Source organism: Aotus nancymaae, unplaced genomic scaffold, assembly GCF_030222135.1.
Source record: "Aotus nancymaae isolate 86718 unplaced genomic scaffold, 86718_ANA_hifiasm-v0.15.2.pri h1tg000019l, whole genome shotgun sequence".
Taxonomy (NCBI): Eukaryota; Metazoa; Chordata; class Mammalia; order Primates; family Aotidae; genus Aotus; species Aotus nancymaae.
Genome location: NW_026988431.1, coordinates 53,188,338 through 53,212,854, shown reverse-complemented (window position 1 = coordinate 53,212,854; position 24,517 = coordinate 53,188,338). Strand labels below are relative to the sequence as shown.

General features: G+C 37.0%; 3 protein-coding genes across 7 annotated transcripts in view; 2 read left to right on the top strand and 1 right to left on the bottom strand.

Annotated features, from left to right (window-relative positions):
• Positions 1-4,236, top strand: part of TRIM59 (tripartite motif containing 59) — a 33,008-nt gene extending 28,772 nt beyond the window's left edge. For both annotated transcript variants that reach the window (XR_010343486.1, XR_010343487.1), the window contains one exon: positions 2,532-4,236. The gene's annotated coding sequence lies outside the window, so the exon portion shown is untranslated. The remainder of the gene's footprint in view (positions 1-2,531) is intronic.
• The window catches only part of SMC4 (structural maintenance of chromosomes 4), a 37,628-nt gene extending 13,865 nt beyond the window's left edge, over positions 1-23,763 (bottom strand). For both annotated transcript variants that reach the window (XM_012447337.2, XM_012447336.3), the window contains exons 1-13: positions 23,651-23,763; positions 22,451-22,591; positions 21,330-21,508; positions 20,575-20,766; positions 18,894-19,070; positions 11,084-11,248; positions 10,738-10,865; positions 9,620-9,760; positions 8,709-8,859; positions 6,241-6,405; positions 4,522-4,755; positions 2,912-3,097; positions 1,226-1,387 (exon numbers count right to left, since the gene is read on the bottom strand). In XM_012447337.2, coding sequence (XP_012302760.1) covers positions 1,226-1,387; positions 2,912-3,097; positions 4,522-4,755; positions 6,241-6,405; positions 8,709-8,859; positions 9,620-9,760; positions 10,738-10,865; positions 11,084-11,248; positions 18,894-19,070; positions 20,575-20,766; positions 21,330-21,508; positions 22,451-22,586 — 2,016 coding nt within the window. In that variant the 5' untranslated portion in view covers positions 22,587-22,591; positions 23,651-23,763. The remainder of the gene's footprint in view (positions 1-1,225; positions 1,388-2,911; positions 3,098-4,521; positions 4,756-6,240; positions 6,406-8,708; positions 8,860-9,619; positions 9,761-10,737; positions 10,866-11,083; positions 11,249-18,893; positions 19,071-20,574; positions 20,767-21,329; positions 21,509-22,450; positions 22,592-23,650) is intronic.
• A 155-nt stretch (positions 23,764-23,918) lies between these two features.
• The window catches only part of IFT80 (intraflagellar transport 80), a 137,221-nt gene continuing 136,622 nt past the window's right edge, over positions 23,919-24,517 (top strand). For 2 of the 3 annotated variants that reach the window (XR_010343485.1, XM_064378872.1), the window contains exon 1: positions 23,919-24,360. The gene's annotated coding sequence lies outside the window, so the exon portion shown is untranslated. The remainder of the gene's footprint in view (positions 24,361-24,517) is intronic. The other variant, XM_064378873.1, reaches the window with a different exon arrangement.

The window sequence follows — 24,517 nt, the reverse complement described above, 5'->3', positions numbered from 1 at the left end:
AAGTCATGAGGCAAATCCCAATCAAAACCATGATACACTTCATATTCACTAAGATGACTATGATAAAAAAGATATACCATAACAAGTGTTAACGAGGATGTAAAGAAATGGAACCCTTACACATGTTTGTGGGAAATGGTACAGCCACTGTGGAGTCTTGACAGTTCTTCAGAAAGTTAAACATAGAATTACCATATGACCCAGCGGTTCTACCCTAGGTGTATACCCAAGAGAATTGAAAATACATGTTCACTCAAAAACCTGTACACAAATGTTCATAACAGAAGTATTGCCAAAGCAGCCAAAAAGTGAAAACACTAACATCCATCAACTGAAAAATGGTTATACAAAATGATGTATACTCATTCAACAGAATACCATTTGGCAATAAAAGGGAATGAGTATTGATATGTGCTACAACATAGATGAACCTGAAAATCTGCTAAGTAAATGTAGCTGTATAAAAAGGCCACATATTGTATGATTCCATTTATACGTAGCTAAATCTATAGAGACAAAAAAATAGATTAGTGTTTGGTGGGGGAAGGGGTGTAGGGAGTGACTGTTACTGTCTATGGGGTTTCTTTCTGGGAGTGATAAAAATATCCTGGAATCAGACAGTGGTCATGGGTGAACAACATTGTAAATATACTAAAACCCACTGAATTGCATACTTCAAAATGATTAATTTGTTTTTTGAGTCTGTTGCCCAGACTGGAGTTCAGTGGCATAATCTAGGTTCACTGCAACCTCCACCTCCCAGGTTTAAGCAATTCTCCTGCCTCAGCCTCCCAAGTAGCTGAGATTACAGGCACCTGCCACCATGACTGGCTAAATTTTGTATTTTTAGTAGAGATGGGGTTTTGCCATCTTGGCCAGGCTGGTCTCAAACGCCTGACCTCAGGTGATCCGCCCACCTTGGCCTCCCAAAGTGCTGGGATTATAGACGTAAGCCACTGCACCTAGCCTAAAATGATGAATTTTATTGGAAGTAAATTATCTCAATAAAGGTTTTCCTTTTAACTCTGGAACGTACATTCCTTTAGTGGAGACACTGTAATATGTCAAACAATTTTTTATAATCATATAACCCAGAACATAAAATAATCCTAAAAACTCATTAGGTTTTCACTGAGTAACCATTAAGAAAAAGCTAGAATCCAGAAAGAAAAAAACACTTAGCACTTAAAAATTCAATTATAGGTAGATTATTATGAATACCTACCTTATCTAAACCTATAAAGGTTGCAACTCCAATATTTTGTCTTTTAAGGAAGTTTACACATTCTTGAGCTGTATCAATAGAATCAACAACAATGTAGTCTAATGCATGACAACAGGATGATATAGCCACATCGTATTTTTCATCAATGGCTCCTAAATCCCCCTAATAATTAAGAGGAGGGGGAAAAAAGAGTTAGGCAAAAAGCACATGACCATTTCATTCAACAAGTTTTAAAAAGTTCTTTTAATTGAAAAACTATGTATATGTGGTTTTAAAGGGCATAAAAGAGTACACAACAAAATATGTAGAAGTTGATGAATATGAAGCTTGAATTTCTAATGAGCACAAAATGAAAAAACTGTTTTCATTTTATGAAAACAATGTGAAGCTATGAAACCTAAATGGACTGTAAGCAGAAAAACTCAGAAAACTTAATTACTGAAAAGCATCTAAAATTATGTAAATCCTTACGAAACACATTTATCTGTTTATCAATCTATTACACAGCTATCTAGCAACATTCACTGGTTTGGGCTTTCTTTGAGAGCAAATGAATAGGATCCAGCTGTGTTTATCTTCAAGAAAGTAAGGTGGAACTCTCTTGATACAAGATGTAGAAGCAATCATGTTGGGTAATTTTTTATTTGCCCTTCTGAATCACTCTGTGTTCCCTTCTCCAAAAGCCTGATTTAAGGACTGCATAAACTGGCTCCTTTGACTCTCCAGCTTCAGCCAATGTGAGGTTTCAGCTAAGACTGGAGGACAGCCAGGCGCGGTGGCTCACGCCTGTAATCCCAGCACTTTGGGAGGCCGAGGCGGGTGGATCACGAGGTCAAGAGATCGAGACACCATCCTGGTCAACATGGTGAAACCCCGTCTCTACTAAAAATAAGCAAAATTAGCTGGGCATGGTGGCACGTGCCTGTAATCCCAGCTACTCAGGAGGCTGAGGCAGGAGTATTGCCTGAACCCAGGAGGCGGAAGTTGCGGTGAGCCGAGATCGCGCCGTTGCACTCCAGCCTGGGTAACGAGAGCGAAACTCCATCTTAAAAAAAAAAAAGAAAGAAAGACTGGAGGACAGAAAATGGGTGGGGTTAAGGTATCTATTTTCCCCATTTCCTCTGGAACACAACTCCCTTCCCTCATGGCTCAGGAGCAGTAATGGTCCTCACTATTGCTAGCCTTGGATTTTTAGATTATCCCTTGTTATATCCCTAAACGCAAGCCAAAACCTAAGTAAAATGTTATGAAATCCCAAATATATCAAATTCTTATGTTTTTTTAATTTTCATTTTTTAAAAAACAGAGTCTTGAAGGAACCCGGGATGGACTTGAACTCCAAGGCTCAAGTGATCCTTCTGCCTCAGCCTACCCAACAGCTGGAACTACAGGCACACACCATTGTGACTGGCTAAATTCTCATTTTTTAAAAAAGGATAAAGTGGTTTTAAGTTTGTGTGTCATTACTAATATTTTTCTGGATATGTATGAAATAATTGTATTTATCTAAAGCTAAGTAAAAAAACTGTAAGAGCAAAATGTTTAAAAATAAATGTGCCTGAAAACAAAATGAATGTTATTTTATATATAGAGTGACACTTGAAATACAGTTAAGTCAAGGCAAAAAAATAAGTTACACTTGCTTAAAAAAAATGTAAAGCCATGCCCCCCAAAAATCTACTTTACCAATCTTCCATATATTCCTGGAATCCTGCCAGATTTTTTTTCTTGAATTATTGCATCAAGGACTTTCCCCCTACTTCGATTCATTGCTAATGAGCTCTTTGCTTCTTCAACTTTTTGGAAGAGATCATGAACCAAACTTTTAAACTTTATTTCTTCTTGTGTAAGTTTTTCAAGTTCTTTTTCTTTCTAAAAGTGAAAACAAAATAAAATCCACAAGCGTTAACTCCTAAATATGACCAATCATAGCACTGAATTAGTTGTAATGTTTTAATAACAAGAAAGAAAAAAAAGACTAACAATAAAAACTTGAACAGAAACTGACCAGCTATACTGGAATTGTGGTTTGGTTGTGGAAAATATGAATGGGTTTAAAAGAGGCATAAATTACTTGGGTCTAAAAGAAAACATAAATGTAATATTGTTCCAGGAGCAGTTCATCCTGATAGAAAAAGTAGAGCTGAGGCTGTGGAAATCCCAGTTTGACACTACATAGTTATACATTAAGTGTGCCCTAATTCTTAAGCTCTGCCCTAATTAAAAGCAGATGTAGAAACAGGATCCAAGGTACGAATGACTGGGCAGGACTGTGGTTATGCTGTGCTTTGATTTTAGCTAAATAAGGGGGGAGGGAGAAAAGGCGCACCTCTGAAACAAATGAGAGAAAGATGACTGGATAGTCCTATTGCTATACAAAAATGCCAGGCTCCCAACGAGAGAGGAACCACACACATGCACACATAAACACAACCTCTCAGTTTCTCAATCTTCAACTTAGCAGCAGCCATCTTTTGTAACTGGTATTCTCCTCCATCCACTAGATTTAAATTATTTCTATTACTCACTGCGCTGGCATAAAGTTGAAACCAAGTTACTGACGAAATTCATCCCAAAAGAAACTGAGTCACCAGGAAGATAGAAGTAGTCACTGGATCTAACTTAATTTACATTTGAATTCTACATGGTCATGAAATTCCCTGATGACCAAATGGCATGCATTTACTAAAATGAAAAGACTCATATTTATTTTCAGTACAATTTCACTTCCAACAGAATTTTTTTTATTGCCACCTTGCCTACTGAGGCTTTGGAGATTATTTTAAAGTTTATGAAATTCCTTAAACATCTAATTCACTCAAGGATGGGGGATGGGCACTGATGAGCTAAGCTACCTATCTTGGTTAGTTTATAACGTTTTGGAATGCCATTAAAGAAACTACATCCATAAATTCAAAACCAGAAACATACTAAGATAGTTGTTTGTATATTTATAAGTATATACACACTTATGTTTTTTATTTATCTTTAAATAAATTTTCTATACTTAAGATTTAAAGAAACACAAACTTTCTTTTGTTTAAATGATTTCCACAGTGGGGTGGTGAGGGTATTTTATTGTATGATGCGTCTGCGGAGAATATAGTTAGCTTCTTGATACTCTCAATTCACATATGGAATACTGAAATGCTGACCTCATTCTTTTGAGATTATACAAAACAAAGAAAATGTATCTATCACTAGTCACCTTAGATGTTGAAATTAAAAACAACAAACATGTATAAAACTGAAGCTGACGAATGATGTTCTGATGCAATAGAGAAGCAAAGACTTACTTCCTTTAATTCTTGTTCAGTTTGAGGGAGTTTTCCTTCTATATCTCTGATTGCAGCTTTCCTTTCTTTGAGAGTCTCAGAAGCTGCCATTAGAGCTTCCTTGGCTTTAGTTAATTGAGACACTGCAGTATTATGACGACTGAGATAGATATCAAGTTCTGATTGGGCTACATCCATCTTTGAACGTGCTTCATTTACTGATTTGCTGAAACCCATAAGTTCTTTCTCTCGACTCTGTTAAAATATGAGTTCATTAAATCTGGACAGATATGTACTTTCAAACCTAAACTGAAATAAAACCATACATTTTATGTTCAATTTAAGAAAGGAGATTCTACGAGCATAGTATATAGATATTAAAAAGTCTTACAAGTGGACTAGATTTAGTTTTTGCCTACTTGTCAATATTCACTATACACAGTCTCTTCCCAATTGAGTTCACAAGAGCTTCATGAGGTAGATTATTATGCTGAGGAATGAAGACATTTGAGGCCTAGTTTTGTCATTAACATGGGGTGCAGGGCACATTGTATTCAATATATATTAAGTGAACAAACAGTGAAAATCCACTAACCATAAAGTATTCCATCATGAAAGCTACTGCATTATCCATTGCTACTTTATCATACAGGTATTCTACTTATAAAGTTTTCTAGTATGACATTAGAACATGTCCATACTCCAAAGCAGACACTATTTAAAGTCCATGACTTTTTAATGCAGTCAACTACTATTATCCATTCAAATACGTATTTAACATGCTCAGCACTGTCAAAATGCTGTGGTACATACAAACAAAGATAGCTGATTTCATCTTTACTCTTGTTGGGATGATAACACATATGAATGTGACAACTTCACACTCTCTTGTTTTATTAATAAAGTGCGAAGATTATAGCTAGCATTTATTTTCTTTCTTGGTACTTATATATTTATTCTTTATTTTCACAAAGTAGATATATTCTCCTTCATTTTAAGGAAGATGACTTGGAGACATAACAAGCAGCACAAGAACAGAGACAGTAAATGATTGAGCTAGGCTTTGAACTACAAACTGAAACAAGAGCCACAGCTTTTAACTATGACACAAGAGGTATAGAAGCTTTCCACTTTCACAGTTGGCAACAAAACAGGATGCTGACTCAACTTGCTTAGGAGTGGCATATATAATAATCAAGGTACTGTATTTGACATCACATCTTCTGCTACTACTACTACAAATTCTCATTAACTTAAAAAAAAAACAAACAGGACAGCAGGAACTAAAAGAGTAGTCTAAGTCTAGGTTGACTAGTTTTAGGAATGTTGGATATTAAAAGTCCAAACTTACCAGTTCAGATTTCAGTATTTTTGAAAAAATAATCTTTTTTTTTGAGACAGAGTCTTGCCCTGTTGCCCAGGCTGGAGTGCAGTGGCACGATCTTGGCTCACTGCAACCTCTGCCTCCCGGGTTCAAGTGATTCTCTGCCTCAGCCTCCCGAGTAGCTGGGATTACAGGCGCCTGCCACCACACCCTGCTAATTTTTGTATTTTTAGTAGAGAGCAGGTTTCACCATCTTGGCCAGGCTGTTTTGGAACTTGTCTTTGTGATCCACCTGCCTCAGCTTCTCAAAATGCTGGGATTATAGCCATGAGCCACAGCATTCAGCCAAAAATAATCTTTAAGTTAAAAATAAAAAGGCCACCAAAATAAACACTGATTAATAAAAAGAATCTTACTTCTTTTTCTTTCTGAAGCCCTTGTGTTTCCTGTTTAAGGCTATCCATAACTTCCTTTAATCTTTTTTCTTCTTTCTCTTTTTCCTTCTCAAGGGCATTGTTTCTGGTTGTTGTTTCATTTATGATATTCTTACTCTTCGCAGGTATACTTTTAAATTCTTCAACCTGAGATTAAAAAACAAGTTATAGGAGCCTACATCTTTATGCTACCCAATACTATCAATATTGACTTATTCAAAGGTATTTCTCAAGGCCCTCTAGTTGTTTTCTTTATAATCAGAGTTAAATTAGCTAACTTTAATGTATTTTCCCGACCATTTACTGTAATTTCTATATTCTCTCAATCTAATGGTAAAACTACTTCTAAAAACACCTAATTTCTTATAAAGGAAAATTCTCTCTGGCAGGGCCTTAGGTCTGTCATCCTTCTCTCCTGATTTCAGGTTCTAATTGTTTTTCTTTAGCTATAAATATGACTACACAGAATTTTCTAAACTATCCTTCCTGGTATATCACAACTTACCACAAATTATATTTACCATCTCCCCAATCCTAAAATCGTTCACAACTTTACTCTTCCAGAGTCACCATGTAGGGCTAGTATTTTATTCCATTAACATCTTCTGATAATAATCGCATTCTATGCCCAAAGGCTAATGACTCTCTAACAGTTACACTTAGCTAAGTCTGTCCAATTTGGGGGTTACCCCCAAAGCACCTCGTTATTTTGTTTACTCTGAGCATCTGGTTTCAGTGAAGTTCGACAATTCCCAAAATGCCGTTTCCTTAAATACCAACAACATATTTATCAGCTGTGCTAAGCAGGAAGTATTTTATGAACAAATACATTTAGAAAATGCTTATAGTGTAAAGCATAGCCTAATCTGTAATTATTCTGCAACCATATGGAACAAAGCTTTTTTTCTGAGGGGCTGAGATTAAGGTGTCCTACTTATTTATATATGATACAGCTATGAACATGAACATAGCTTAAGAGACTCCAAATTATGAGTTTTCCTCTCTCCTTCTTTTAAGATACAGAGTCTCACTTTGTCACCCAGGCTGGATGTAGTGGCTTGATCACTGTTCACTGCAACCTTGAACTCAAGGGATGCTGCTGCTTCAGTCTCCTGACTAGGAAGGACTTATAAGCATATTCTACCATACCTGGCTAATTTTTAATATTTTTTGTAGAGACGGGATCTTATTATCTTACCCAGGTGGTCTTAAACTCCTGGCATCAAGCAATTCTCCAACCTTGGCCTCCCAAAGCACCAGGAACACAGGTGTAAGTCATTATGCCTGGCCAACATTGGTTTTGTGCTTTTGTGTGTGTGTGTGTTTTAAACAGTCTAGAGGTCTTTTTTTTTTTTAAACACCTGTTATGCCATGAACACATGAGGAATAGATTCCAGCAACTCAGCCTCCTTCCCATTGGTTTTCATTAAGTGTGTTTCTCTGGGTGGAGCAGGCTGGCACTTCAGCTGAACCCAGGTACCTTTTTCATTGGCTTCTTTCTTTTTCTCATCATTTTCCTTCACGAGTCTCAGGAAGCCATCTCGGGAGTGCTTAATGTGCTCAATACGCACATTAACTCTCTTGGCAAGAATCTTGCCCTCAACTTGTTTGTTTACAACAATGCCAATAGCATGCTGGGTAACATTGTAGACTCTTCCAGTTTTGCCATGGTAACCATTGTTACCATGTCTACAATATCACCTTTCTTATAGATTCACGTATATGTGGCCAAAGGAGCAACTCCATGTTTTCTAAAATGCCTAGAAAACATATATTGGGTGCCTCTCCTCTTTCACTTTCTGTTCGTCATTTTGGCGAATTGCTGGAAGACGGCGGTTCCAGGTGAAAAGCCAACATCGGTAATTCTTAAGGGAAAAAACCCTGTTCTGATCCTGTTAGCTTAGTTTTTGTAGAAGACAGGCAATATTTTTAAGTCTGTGATACCTAACCTAAAGATCTTTAAAAACTACTACTTTAGGAAAAAGAAAATTAAAATTAACACCAAAATGGAATTGCTGATTTGGTAAATGTTTTCCTAATAACATATATTATTGTATTGTAAACTTGAGTTTTATTATAATAAAACTCAAAGTCTACCTGGGAGCAATGGCTGACACCTGTAGTCCAAGTTACTTTGGGAGGCTGAGGTAGGAGGATTGCTTAAACCCAGGCATTTAAAACTACTATCATATCACTGTGCTCTACCCTGGAAAACAGACTGAGAATCCATCTCTACAAAACTCCAAAACCAAGCAAAAAACCGCCTGCAAAACAAAGTCAATGGAAGCAAGGTTTCCCTTGGTGGGGTAGAATCATGTTGAGAGACAAATCTTGTAACAACATTTAGAATACTAATTCATTCTCTCAGGCAATAAGGGGCAAACACATCTATGAAAACTAGATATGATATTCACACATGAAATTTTAAGACTTTTTTTCCTAACACCTACCTTTTCTTTATCTTTTTGAAGTTGCTTCTCCAGTTTTTTGGCTTTACTCTTTGCATGTTTTAATTTTTCTCCAACTTGAACATCTTCCAAATCTAGCTGTGTAAATTTTTCTTTATTCTCCTCAATAAATTTTGTAATTTTATTCAGTTTCCTAGCAAAGCAAGTGTATTATTATTATTAATTATTTTGAATGTTCAGATATTTTAAAGCCATGTTGTATTTCCTACTTGTAACACTTCCTCTATAAATATGTCCAGGCTCTTAATAAGGCAGGATCCTAAACCTTCCTATTCCAAGATGATCCCTCTCCCCATAGTTGAAGAAGCGCCTATATTTGTGATGATGAGAGCTATTTTGCCCTTCTAAGTTGGAGGGAAAATACATTTTCTAGTGACCACAATGTCTAGGTATATAAAAATCTTACCACAGAAAAATTTTTTAAAACTTTTATGAATATACTTCCAAGTTACTATACAATAGTCTTACTATACAAATTTTTTATTCTTTAAAATAATTAGAGATACTAGTATCATTGAAAAATGGCATAAAGTAGGGACATGATAAAATCCTTAAAAATCAATCTAGAAAAACCGAAATCCTACCCCTCTATCAGATTTGTGGATCATTAAAAGATAATCCTGTCAAGTCAAATGCTTATTTTTATCGTTTGTTACTGTGCTACACCACTAGGGGGTAGCATCTCCATAGTTCTAAGACTTCAGAGTTGGGCATTTGATCTGTAATAATGAACTGGATGCAAGGCAAGTTTTTCTTCCCCCACAAGGGGGCCACCACTTGATATGCTGGCAAACGTCTTACACTTATGTGTTGGCAATAAGTTTATATATAAGTACACACGTAAAAAATTAGCTAAATCTAAACACTTTTAGTACTTTCCAAAATATTATTACTTTTCTGTATCTTTTACATCTTTATTCTTAGCTTTCATTTCATTTGATAGTATATTGCTCTTCTCATTAATTTCTTTGGTGTCTTCATGAATTTTTTCCTTCTGAGTTTCCATTTCAGCAATTCGTTTCTGCAAATCATAACTAGAGGGAGGAAAACAAAAAGTAATTGAAGCTCCTAAAATGCCATTTCTAAAACTGTGTAACAATTTTAGTAAAATTAGCTGTTTCTAAAATATTATTAACTACAGTCAATATGTGACTACTTAGGCTATGGAGGGTAAAATCCCCCTGGGTCAAGGCTAGAATTTAGGAACAAAAATAGGCTTCATTCCACCAATGCCATGGCTGCCACCTGTAATCCCAGCACTTTAGGAGGCTGAGGCAGGCAGACTGCCTGAACCCAGGAATTTGAGATCAGCTTGGGCAAAATGGCGAAACCCCATCTCTACCAAAAAAAGGAAAAACAAAAACCCAGCAACAATAATAATAAGCCAGGTGTTGTGTGCCCTATAGTCCCAGCCACTCATGAAGTGGAGGTGGGAGGATCAACTGAGTCAGAAAGGTTGAGACTGCAGTGAGCTGTGATCGCATACTGCGCTCTACCCTGGGTGACAGCGCAAGACCCTGTCTCAAAAAAGTTCATTGTAAGTGGAAAAAAATTCAGATCTGTTCTATTACATGAATTTTTAAAAGCACAGATGTAAAAATACTAACTATAGTAATAAATACCTGCGAACCCACCTTTCAACTTAATGTAGCATACTAAAAAGTCAACTTTAATCAACTGACAAATAAGCCTAATTTAATAAATTCAACCCTGGTGATCAATGGGGTGACAGGTATCGCAGTCAGATTGCCCTCACATGTGATAAATTAACCACATAATTTTTTTTGGAGATAGGGTCTTGCTATATTGCCCAGGCTGGTCTTGAACTCCTGGCCTCAAGTGATCCTCCTGCCCTTGCCTCCCAAAGTAATGGAATTACAGACATAAGCTACCATGTCCAGTCACATAAAACAATGTTTAGAGATTTTTTTCACTTCAGTCTTCATGTTTCTTTAGGAAAAAAGAAGGGCTTTGACTTAATGGTTAAAAACTGATAAATTAAGGCACTTACATATAATATTGACAAACATGATTCTTTTTCCTAAATATTTCATTTTCCAAGGTAAGAAACTCGATAGCTATGTTTTTCTCTCCTTCTAAGGCATCCTTTTCCTTTTCCACCATCTTTACCCTGTTTAACTATAGAAATTAAAAGTTTAAAGACTGAGCACACACTTCATATGTACAATATGAACTTAAAATATGCCATCATTAGATAAAAACAATTAACTAGGAGAACGTTCATCTTAAATGTTAGTGCATACATTTGAATATAACATATATATGAGTATCTTAGTATAATTTGTCAAATCATAAATCAAACACTGATTTACAATGAAAGTCTACAGAAGATTCACCTTCTCTCCTCTGTGTTCATTTAATATTTCAACTCTCCGACACAAGACTTTAATAGGTTCATTTAGCCGTCCACAACCAATTATATCTTCTAAATATTCAAGCATACCCTCATCGTGTTCAGTTTGGCCTTTTGGTTTCATCATAGCAATTTGTTCAACTTCACCCTTTAAAAAAAGTTATATTTCATACTCACTGTATAAGTCTAGCTCAATCAATCTTAAGTGAGAATTAGGAGCGGTTAAAAAACAAAGCCAAGAGTAATAAACATGTGAAAACATACAGTAAGTAGTGCAAAGATTTAATAAAGTATAAATAAAAATGTTATTTTCACTGGTATTCTTAAGTTTTAATTTTACATAAGGAGATACAAAACATGAATTCATATTCCCTTAGATAAATCCTTATAAAAGTGTAATACACACTCATTTCCCCAACTAGAATGTTCAATATAAATAAATAAAACTTGTTTAAGTAAAATTTAGGAAAGCATTCACTAAATCTGCAATCTGATTATAGTGGCAACATTATCAATTGTCAATACAACTGAAGCTCCTGTTCTAAAATAATTTTCAAAAACATCTGCATGATTAAATGTGCTAGGAACCCTGTCCCAAAGTAGTATTACTATCTTTCTCTCTAAACCTTGTTATTATGAGTTCCTTAACAAGTAATGGTTTTCAAAGGTAGTCAAAAACTTAAATGTTTAATTTTCTAAAAACAAGAGCCTTCAACAGAAAAGGATATTACCTATTTCTCACAGTAATAACAGAAATCAAACTGACCACCTTGACTACAAAAAACTAATGGCACTGGTACATAAGACATCAGAAAACTTTCAGTTTGTAAGCACTAAGATAACAACTTTGAACTGTAATCAAAATCTTAGATTAACTTTACATATTTGCATTTATGCAATTTAACTGTGAAGAGAAAAGAGGAAAAAAAAATCCGTAATAAGTAACCATCAAGGCTGACTGCCAGGCAGCCATTTAGTTTTATGGTGGAGAGAAAATTGTATCTGAATATGTTCAGGCCAAATGCTGCTAGCTACTTTATAGAAGTAGCCTGTTTTTACTCCAGTCTATTATAATGGAAGAATAGGTATAGGCAAGTGAAAAAAGATTTACCTCTTATTTTCAGCAAAATAGCTAAGATGAAAAAAGTCAACAAAAAGTTTACACATTAAAAATAGTATATTGTTTTTTCTCTAAATATCTTAGTGATTCTCATTTTCTAAGTGAATACAGGTGAGCCTTAAAAATCTGGGATAAAACTTACTAATGAGAGTATTATATTCACCAAAAGCCTCAACATAATTACAAAAAGTAGACAATTTAATAACAGAGCACAAGATAAAACAGCATATTTGAAAATCTACTTGTTAAGGCCTAATTTTATTTGTATACAGCATTTTTCCATACTTTTGACAATCTATTAGCACAATGATTATCAAATATAAAGTAAAACTGTTACCCAAAAGTTATTTTCCATAACATTCATTATATTATGTATGAATCAGTATATAGATGAAAATATGTAGATATTTATATGAAATATTTTATTCTGCTTTCAAATGTTAGTTCTCTCTAAACGTTTGCAGCAATAGTTTAAGTTTTAGACAGGATTAAAGCCTGGAAAAATGTCCAAACCTTTAGATTACAACAGGATGAACATTAGTCACTGAGGAAGCCAAGAGTCTTATTCAAAGTTTGTATCTATGTAGGGTTTAACAACAGTGGCAGTACTGACACTTTGGGCTGGATATTCTTTGTTGTGTGGAGAGCTATGCTAGGCATTATACAATGCCTTAATAGCATCACTCACTTTCACCAACTGGACACCAAACTGTCTCCAGACATTGCTGAATATCGTATGAACAAGAGCGCAGAATTACTGCCAGTTGAGAACCACTGATCTAGAGGCTGCAGTTTGTTTTTTCATTCATTTATTATTTTTTTGAGACAGGGTCTCACTCTGTCACCTAGGCTGGAGTACAGTGGCGCACTCTCAGCTCACTGCAGCCTTAACTTCCAGGCTCAAGCAATCCGCTTACATCAGCATCTCAAGTAGCTGGGACTACAGGTACACACCACCACACCCAGCAAATCTTTAAAAAAAATTTTTTTGTACAGATGGTGGACCCCCTATGTTGCCCAGGCTGGTCTCGAGCTCCTGGGCTCAAGCCATCCTTTTGCCTCAACCTTCCAAAATGCTGGGATAAAGGGCATGAACCACCATGCCTAGTCTAGAAGTTACAGTTTAACTCCTGTGGGTTAGTGTTTATAATCCAAATAACAAACAATATCTGACAACTAATATTCTGCCCTATTCAAGGTGAATGTGAACACTTATTTTAAGAAAATGAAAAACCATCCCAAGAGAACTTATATTTGAGACAAATGGCCATAAAGTATTATTTAAGTACACATTTTTCAGACAGCTAAAAGTTAGGATTCAGTATGATAGTTTACACTGATAAAAATCTTCTGGCCAGGCGCGGGGCAGAGGCGGGTGAATCATGAGGTCAGGAGTTTGAGACCAGCCTGGCCAACATGGTGGAACGCTGTCTCTACTAAAAATACAAAAAATTAGCTGGGTATGGTGGTGGGCACCTGTAATCCCAGCTACTCGGGAGGCTGAGACAGGAAAATCGTTTGAACTCAGGAGGCGGAGGTTGCAGTGAGACGAGAACAAACCACTGCATTCCAGCCTGGGTGACAGTGTGAGCGAGACTCCATCTCAACAAAAAAGACAAAATATATATTCCTTAAAAACATCCTATTTCTCCTAGCAAATTACTTATTGAAGAGACAGAGTACAGCTATTAAGAAACAGCTTAGTTTTGGGTAATTAACAATGGTTGCTTATTTTTGGTTGTTCCTCTCTCCAAATAAAATGAAAGATACAGCTATGATTTCCTCTTACTCTAATAAAGTTGACCAGTTTTTTTTTTTAAACGTCAAGATAGGATATTTACAAAGCAAATCAGTTCCATCTTAAATCCCACATAACATTCAGTCTTAAGACTGCCTTTTCTTGTCCTTTGACTATTAAGACTACTGTGGTATTCCAATGATAACCTGGGACTTTTCTTGTTGCTCTGTTCTTTCCAGGTCCTTTGCCTGCCCTACCACTTGCTACCATTTCCTTTCTTCCTTCTTTTTCCATTTGTGCTATCTCTTACGTAATCTGTGGAATGACAGTCTGCACCTAAAGGACTCTTCCTTATTTCTTTAGAAAACTTAGCAAACTCATGTAAAATTATAGAATATGGTTTTAATGTAGGGCAACAAACTCAATATATTTCAGAAAAAATTTTAAAATATCAACCTGCATTTAAAGTCATATCAAGGCTCAATTCAAATCACAAATCATGATTAGCATAATTACACACAAGAGATGTTTCAAGTTGCTATGATACTATTATCTGAAGCTGACAAAGTTTCATATGCTCCCAGTGCTATCTCTTCTTGCTATAGCTTAAAGCATTTGAAACAAGGTCGTGAACGTTTTTTCACCCTCACTGTTATTTACTACAAACTTCCTATATTTTAAATTACATTCCTACTGTATTATTAAGCAACTGTGGAAAAGGTAAAGTATGGCTTTTAGGAGTCACACAAAAAGAGCAAACATGCTTTAAGAGTGCATTTACCATATCAAGGGCTTAAATCATAATTTGTGGAAGACTTTGTTGAGTGGCACACAAGGATATTATGATCCAGTTTTACCACTCTTTGAGAATCTAATTTACAGAAATACAGCTTAAAAATCTAAGAGGAATGAATAGGTTATGATGCCCTTTATCCTTACTCAAATGTAATCCAAATTTTAGCATGCATAAACTACAGAAAACTCAAATAGTACATAGCTATAACAAAGTTTTGTTTTCCTAGTAAGGCCTCAATTATTCTTTCATTTTTACTTACAATTACGATGAAGGAAGGCTTCAATGAATCTTATGGCAAATATGGGTGTTTGCATAAAAATTAAATGGCCTAAAATTACTGGACTTCAAGTTTTTTATTTTGATCATCTTTTTATTTTCTGCATCTTTTACTATACTCTACTACAAATTATTGTTATTTATCTTCCTCTAATACATTTTACTCTAATTTGATATTTGTAAGCTACCAGAGGCCAAGAAACTAAATCACCAAGGTTAGTATCTTTCAAAATACGCTCATAAACAGAAAGAGTAATTTGTTAGTAGTTGAACTTCTTGATGTCTACTTCTGGTTGGTTGGAGGTAGCTCCCTTCCTGCTCCCCACCTCCCTCAACAGTTGGGGATACTGAATTAGACACCTTTGGAAAACTGAGGTATTACTGAAAAAACTAAAAGTTTCTTTAGATATTATAGTATAGGCTCATTTCTACAGACTAAGAGACTGGAATTCAAGTAGTTTACAAGATAAGCTTAGGAGTACATTGGAGAAGTGCATTGGTAAAAAGAAGAGATGGCCAGGCAGCAACTCAGACCTAGGTTAATTATATCTCCAAATTACATTTTTTAAAAAACCTTGGTTATTAGGCCGGGTGCTATGGCTCACCCCTGTAATCCCAGCACTTTGGGAGGCCAAGGTGGGTGGGTCACAAGGTCAGGAGTTTGAGACCAGCCTGACCAACATGGTGAAATCCCATCTCTACTAAAAATGCAAAAATTAGAGCCAGGCATGGTGGCGTGTGCCTGTAGTCCCAGCTATTCAGGAGGTTGAGGCAGGAGAACTGCTTGAACCCGGGAGGCAGAGGCTGCAGTGAGCTGAGATCATGCCACACTGCACTCCAGCCTGGGTGATAGAGCAAGACTCTGTCTCAAAATCTCGGCTCACTGCAACCTCTGCCTCCTGGGTTCAAGCAGTCCTCCCACCTCAGCCTCCTGAGTAGCTGGGACCATAGGTGTGTGTCACCACACCCAACTAATTTTTGTATTTTCTATAGTCAGGGTTTCACCATGTTGCCTAGGCTGGTCTCGAACTCCTAGGACCAAGTGATCTGCCTGCCGGACCTCCCAAAGTGCTGAGATTACAAGCATGAGCTACCACACCCAGCCCGGTTCTTGTTTCAAACTTTAGATTTTGTAATATGAAAACAAGAGCATATGAAGTTGAAAATTTTGACAAAATTAAAGTTGTGCTAATAGTTGTAGCATTTGAGTTTACAAAAATATTCCTAAGGCAGCAATCATTAATACAACTTTTTAGTTTTAAAAGCATTAACCATTCTTCTAACCTTGAATGGAGCAAAAGCACCCCTAATTTATAAGTCATAGTTAACCAAGAAATGCTTATACAGAGCTAATGAAACTCTCATTGTATGGACTTATAGTTATTACAATGGGACAAAGGCTCCCAAAGAAGGTATATACAAAAGGAAATGTATAATTATAAAAAAAATACAATGGTTAATCATAATCTAAAACTTTTTGAGGGCAAGCATGTGTCTTTAAGGATAAGAAACAAGGTTTAGCCATCTTTATATTATATATAGCATCTTAGCATAGTGCCCTTAACAGGAATTCATTTGAATGGCCAATTAATGAAATTTTTAATGGATGCAAGTAATTAATAAAAATGCCTTCTTGAAAAATTTGCTAAACCAATATATTAACACTGAAAAATTTTAAACTTCTAAACATTTGGTTCTTTTTAATCTTAAAAATAAATTGTTTCTTTTACTAAATTTAGATTACCTTGGCTGTTAATCACTATTACTGGCCAAATAGTATTTTATTTCAAGTAATCCTTTAGGTCTTGGATGTTGACACTATGATGTTGTTTCCAATTTCTCAGCCTCCCAAATCAGTTTTTAAGATAGATGTTATCCAGTAGGAGAGAAGGTAATAAAAAACACATTTTTACTTACCTTCAAATGCTGTAAATTGCCAGTTAAGAGTCTGAGATTTTCATAAGTAACTAAACATAGAAACCACTGCCACTTTCCCTCAAAGTTTTAACTGGGTACTATTGGTTCTACCCTAGCCCAATCTCTGTTTCTTCTTCCTAATAGGTGAGTTCCTAAGGTCCTTATCTGTACATTTAATTGAGTCAAACTGAATCTGTTAACTTGGAACATTTACCTTGGTATTATTTGAGAAGAAATGTTTTAAATAATTGTAAAGATCACATAAAAAGGTTCCGATTATCATGTGGATGAATGGCTTTAGCATCTCATATACTTTAGAAGCATACATTTAATATAAATTTGACAATTTATAAATTATTTACTCCCTTGGGACATTACGTTAGCCTCCTTTATTACTGAATTATGTACAGAGATGCAGCACAGAGAAAAAAACTATCCTTAAGAGGGTTAAAATGCAGTGTACTTGATGAATCTTTGCATAAATGTAAAACTTTGATTATCCCAGGATGACTGCTGTTTAGAAGAATAAACAAAAGATAAACATAATTTCCTACAAATTGGTATCATCAAATTTAGTATTATATAGGGACATAACTTTTTATCCATAATTAATCAAACCAAGTCCCAGAATATAAAAGACAAGGAAACAGTTCAATTTGATTTTAAAGACACACAAAATGCTTTAATGCCACTCTATAAATTCAGATCTTGTTTAGAAATATATCTGCAATTAATTTCCTCAACATTCATTTTAAATAAGTTTAGATTGAAGTATTGCAAATGTACTGTGCCTGGTAATAAAAAATACTAAAAAAGGTTATCCTAGAATGATATTGATTTACCTTGTGTGCTATGAATGTCTAAAAGTAATAATTTTTAAAAACAATTGAATAAAGACTAAAATGGAAACAGAGGCTAACATTTTATGTTTGTTACTAGGAACATCCATAACAAAACTTTTAGTATAAAATCAAAATTCCCTACTTATTTCAGTCATTTCTGCATCACAAGATAGTTTTTTGCTTTTATTATTATGCTTTGGTGATTCTGGATACAACACAGGAAGAGAAGATATCCTCGAATCAAACAGGAACTTGACAAGCCATGGTTTTATCCTAATTTTTTTTTTTTTTTTTGAAAAATTCTGAATTTTGAGGAAAGGAAAAAAAAGATACAGGATTTTTCTTAACAAGCCATGCTGGTAGAATATACTTTTACTTAAAAGAATATAGGTTTCTAATAAAAATAAACTCGGCACCAGGTACTTAATTTTTACATCTCTTTAAAAGGACTTGTTCTCTAACAGCTGTGATACTTAAGAATATCAAAATTTTTCTTTCAGTAATAATGGCTCCACCAAGTTTAAGTCATTTTGAACAAAATAAAAGCCAATTTGAGTAAAGGTTCAGTTAACCATTCAAAGTGTTACAAAGATTCAATTAATTAGGTGCTCAGGTAAATCAAACACTAAGTGTACAGATTTTTTCATTTTTGGGGTTATATAACAGGAGAGATAAGAATAAGAACAAAAACAAAGGAAAAGCATCGACTATTAAAATATAATACATTTAAAATGTTACCTTAAAGGGAAATACAAACTATTGATAAATAGTTGCTATATCCCTGTCACACTAAAGCAGCACAGTAATATTGGTGTTTAATATATATTTCACTACGCCAATATTTACGTGCTGCTAGAGTGGAACAAGAATGTCAGTTCGTCCAAACATAAAATGTACATCTGATGATGAAAACATAGTTTTGAATGAATTTCCTTAAATTTCTAGAGCAGCAAATAATGATTCGCATCTTGACTGTAGTATGTAAACCATGATGTGCTGCTACAGTACTTTAAGGCCTCAAAAACACAGGATTCATCCAGCCTAGCTTTCTAGAAAAAAAAGTAACAAGAACAAGAGAATCTCTGAAGTCTTTAATAAACTTACCTGTAAAATTAAAAATCTATTATGGTCCAAGTCAATTCCATGGCTTCGAAGAAGATTTCCAACATCCTTAAATGTCTTTTTCTTTCCACTTATGTGATAGACAGAAGTATTATCTCTGTAGGCCGTTCTGGATACATAGAAATTACTGTTAGGAATGACTTCATAATCATCCCCTTCCTGTTTTGAGGAAAAACAAAGCCAGAAAACAACTGTTGGTATTAAGTCACAGGCCTACTTCAAAATTTACTCATTTCATATTGAAACTAATTCTATGGATTAAAAACTTTGATTGAACACATAAACTGCCAGTAGTTCTCAATAATAACCCAGCTTAGCAAAGAAGTGATACTTTTCCATGTTGTTTGGGCCCTTTCTCATAGATCACAAAAACCAAGAAGCCAAACCAACCAGCCAACAACAAAAAACCCACCTCTAAACAAGCCTAAAAACATATTTGACTGAGTAGAGCTGGTTAAGGTAGATAAGATTTCCACCATATCCAAAACCCACACAAATTATTAACATGTTGACAGATTTAAAAAGCTGCAGCTTTTCAAATGATGATTCAAATAAAAAGAAAGGAAGGTAGTAACCAGGTGATATGATTTAGTTTTTTTGTGTGGGAGGGTAAAGAGTGTGCCATTAATTTAAAGTAAAAAGAATCACAAAGAAATAACTAAATTCCCCAGATTTTCTTTTAAACAAACAGACTTTTTTTAAAAATCAAATGCAAATCTACTTTAATATTAACATTCACTTTCCCTTACCCTTAAAAGTTCTGTCATACTGAAGCAATGGCTTCTAAAATTTAGATAAATCAAATGTAATTAATAGGCAATGAAATAAAATTCCTGGCAATCTATTTTCCAACCCAACTTGTACAATAGAAAGCACAAAAGAAACCAAATTAAAATAGGTGATTCTGTGCAATTAATGCACTTTATATTTAAAAAAAGGAAAACAAAATTCAAAAACCAAATCACCTCCCAATTTCATTATGTAGTTTTCTGTATTTTTAGAAAAATAGTCATATAGTTTCGAGTCATTTTTGAACAATTTCCATATTACTAAACAGAAGAGAAAAAGTATCAACAGAACTATGTAAATAATCTAGACACTTTACCTATTATTGTCTCTATTTCTAGAAAACAAACATTAGCTTGCCCTTCCCCAATTTCAAAAGGACTTAATCACAGTAGTAGTCAAACCGAGGCAAAGCTCTTTCATATCACAGATACTCAGGGGCCACTAACATTAAAGTTAAAACACATTAAAATAATGAAGACAGTAAAACCAGCCAACTGCTACATTTTCAAGTTTAGCTAATTTGTTTTAAAGCAACGAAAATATCGCTTTAAAAATGAACCCAGTGTTTACAGTAAAATAATGCCTATATTGTACTCAGGATCCTAAAACTATTCAATGCTTTTATTCCTTAAAGGATTACTATGAACTATTTGTAATTCATTTCTTTAGCTAAAAAAATTAGTATTTTAACAGGCATCACCACTCCCCAAAAATAAAATATGGTCATAGCGGTATGAAACCAATACTTTTGTGCTATAATTACATACAGATTTCTTAAAGCCGAAATAAGCCAAAAATAATAAAATATACAATGCATCTAAGTCCATTTTCCTTACTTGAACTTGCCAATAACTAAACAGTAAAAATCCCTTACCTTATCAATTATCTTTTGAAAATGAACTTCTACTGTACAACTCTGAATGTCCTTGTGTTCATCAGAATTATGTATTAATACTGAGAGTTTTTTAGATCTTATTTTTTGTGCTCGATAGCCAAACACAAAAAGCATAGAATCAATAACGTTGGATTTGCCACTGCCATTTGGCCCAATAATACAGGAAAAGCGCTGCATAAAAAAACAAAACCAAAAACACGCAAAGGCATAAGGTCATGCTAATACTACTGATTTTAACTTAAACTGTTAGATTGTTTTATTTGTAGTAAAACTACAAGTATTTAAAAGTCATTTCTAATCACAGGCAAACAACTGGAGTTTTCTTACATTATGTTCTCTCTTACAAGCTTCAACATTCAGTAAGAATGCTATAATGCTAACGCAGACTTTTTAGAAAACTCATTGTAATAAATTACCTAACGGTTCCAATAAAGGATTTATTCAGGAAAAAAATTATCTAAAGGAAAATACTCTTTCAAACAAAAACACACCAACTCCATTCAATGGAAAACTTTATAGCAGAGGTGCCAAAGATAACCAGATAAACAAAAGATAATTTCAGTTGTTAAAATCACATGAACAGATCGTGTGTGTGAGACAGACAGACACAGAGACAGAATGAATATGACTATCAGTATAGAGAGGATAGTTAAAAAACTGAAACACCTTGTTAAGACGTATTATCCTGCAATAGTTATTTAAAAGTTATAAAATAGTTATTTCCATACAAATACCTTATGGAAAGGTCCCAGAATTTTCTCCCCAGCATAGGATTTGAAGTTCTGGTTTACAATATGAGTTATCATAAGCCGAGGAGCTCCAGCTTCATTAGTCATTGCTGGAGGTGGGGGAGGAGGAATGCTATTCAAAATCTCTTCTAAACTTCTATTATCAAGTTCCTCACTTGCAGTCTCTAAGTCAGTGAAGGAAAGAAAAAGGAAGGCAAAGAGGGGGAAAAGCCTACATTAGTGAAATTAGTTTGGAGAACTACTGACCGCCCATCTTTAAAGTAGGGGATTGAGGGATGCTGTTTATGAAACTCAGCAGTCTATATTTTCCACTTAGATATGTTATTGTCTTAAACTCACAGGGGTGAGAATCTAAACCTTCAGGTTGGTTTCCATTAAAAAAGAAATTCTTGAAAGAAATGCCACCAGTCACAAAATTCTATATACCTATACCTCCTAAGAGTCAAAACACTACATCATAGAGCAACTCTGGGAAAACTGTAACAAGCTGATTTCCTGCTATCCTAAACAGGAGGTTAATCCTAAGGCTCTAGATCCAATTCTCCGTACCGCTACCGCTGAGCACCTGGAACCTTCATTTTGGAAACACATGAACTTCGGGGGCATTGCCATAGCGGTTTCATCATGTCACCTAACTCCTGGATTCACAAACGCTACAGTGGTTTCAAATAAATCATCGTCTTCTCTTTAAAGGCAATCTAAGACCACGGAGGTGAGGTTAGGGTCCAGCAACTTTTCATCATGCTCACATAGTCATATTGATTTTCTCTGGAAAAAAAGTCCACTTGCTCTAGACTGACCGTCTCGATTTTAGCAGAATTACAATAAAGATGTACCATTCCAAAAGGTCACAAAAATTCACGACTAAACCTATTTGCTTGCCCCCATCGCTTCCAACGCCGTTACACCAAAATTGCACAGGAGTCCTATCTCAAAGTCACCAAATGACTTTCCTGAGCTGTTCTACGGGACAAACACCGGACCTTTAGACGTCAACCCCGCAGCCTCTTGCCCGCGCTCAATAACCTCAGCCAACCTCTGGCTGGGCGCGTACGCCTGCCAGTCCCCCTGCGCGCGTTCCTGCCGAGTCGCGACGGGTCACTCACCTGCGGTGGTAGGTGGGCTCTCCGCGCGGCCGGACGGCGGCTCGGGCTCCGTGTCGCTGCTGGCGCCGTCAGGGGACGGCGGCGGCCCTCCCTCTTTGCGCCGGGCCGTGGAGAGCTGGGTGCCTTTACGAGGCATGGTCGCTGGAGCCAGGGGAGAGCCGGGAGCAAGTCAGCCCGCGAGCCGCTGCACCGCCCGTCCCACCCGGGGAAACCTCGGTCCCCCGGCTTCCGAGAGCCCCGTTTAACACCCAGCTCAGCGGGACTTCGTTGAAGGCGCCACCGAAAGACGCAAGTGGCAAGAAGGCAGGACTGGTTTCTTAACAAGACCTACGTAAGTGGGAAAACCTAGACGTGCCTGAGGATCAATCAATAATTGAGCAACTGCTTAGGTTTTTTTTTTTTTAAGGCCCTCCAACCGTCTGCCCACAGTACAAGCGTGTAATACTCGCTAACGTATTTCTAACGGAAGAACTCCAATACGCCGGCATTTCCTGACATTCCCACGCTCTCGGGGCCCGGGATGCAAGCGATCCGACTTGCAGAAGGCGAGTTCGTGTCAGGGTCAGGATCCAGTGGCGAACAACTCTCTAGAGCAGTGAGGACTAACCAGCGACTCGCCGCCTGCTTTCCTCTGCCCGCCCTTTAGCTCCTGGCGCCGTGGACGGCCCGGGGCATAACGAGGTCTCCCTCCTCTCCGCAGTCCGAACCGCGAAGGGCGAAGGCTGGGACCAACCACTAGCAACTTCAAGTCGGACACTGGCAGCGCCTGCTCACTAATTTTGGGGTGGCAGGAGTTCGTCTCTCCTGCTCCCCGGGCGGAGTCCCTCCCGTTGGACCATGAAAGGTCACCAGCGAAGGCTTAGACCCGGTAACTAGTCCCTTGGCAGAAGACAGAGGGTTAGGGGGAGACGCCCTTTCCCAGATAGAGACCAGTATTTTTTTAGAACAGATCTGCGAGGCTCGGAGCCTCCCCGAGAGACGTTTGAGTATCTCGGAAAAGTGGCGCCCGGGAACAGCGGGCGGGAGCCCAGGCGGCTGGGGAGCGGCCGAGGGGGGAGGGGTGACAGCAAGCGAAATCTCCCAGCGGCAGCCTCAGCCCGGACTTCGCTGCTCCGGCTCAAGGCCTCTATTTTCTAGGCGCCCGCGGACAAGACAGGAAGTAAGAGCGTGACAACCTGACCAGGAAGAGAAGTACTTTACCTGCGGGACAGTCCACTCAGACCAAGGCTGGAGACGGTTGTGTAGTACCCCCACCTCTCCCCGCTCCTACCGGTGTTTCGGCTCCGGGTCCTTCACTCGAAAATGGCGCCTAAAATACAAACTCGAACGGAAATTCGTTACAAATGCGCGCAATGATTTCTGGGATCCACTAATTTGAAAAAAAGTGCGGCGATTATCACCGCCATCTTATGGTCGTTCCTGCGCATGCGCGAACTCCTGGCGGGACCTAGGCGATGGAAGTTTATGCTAAGTGAAAACAGCGAAGGATTGTTTTCTTTATGGTCTACAGTAGCGGCACTATTATTAAAAACATTTGGAAAAACAACCTGGCAAGTTTTGGAAAAGATTTTTAAAAATGGGTAGGGTTTTGCTCACAGCAGGAGGCGGGGCTCAGGGGTCCAGAAACGCCTCTTCAGAAGAAAGCGGGCTCCCTGAGAGGCGGGGTCTCGGCCCCATTCGGATGACGTGCACGTAGAAGTATCGCGGGAAGACGAAGGGAGCGTAACTCTTAGAAGTCACTATGGTGACGGGGAGATCCGGAGGCTTCTTGGTAACTGGTACCAACTATTTGTAAGCACTCGCCACCGCTTTCCTGGAACTTAAGGTAAATCTCATCAACTCTGGACGTGGTGAGAAAAGAGTTTGGAAGTTGTAGCCGTCACTGGATCCCCATCTTTCCTGTTTTGAAGGTGTGTGCTTCGTGGAGCATCATTTTCTGTCTTCCCTGGCGGCAGCGGGGCTCTGGGTGTAGCTTTTGGGATGCGAAGGAGGAAGCCCCTGAGTTTGAAGGGAGTAGAGAGACAATTAGGGGAAGACCTGGATTAGTGATAGCTTAGTCCACATGTG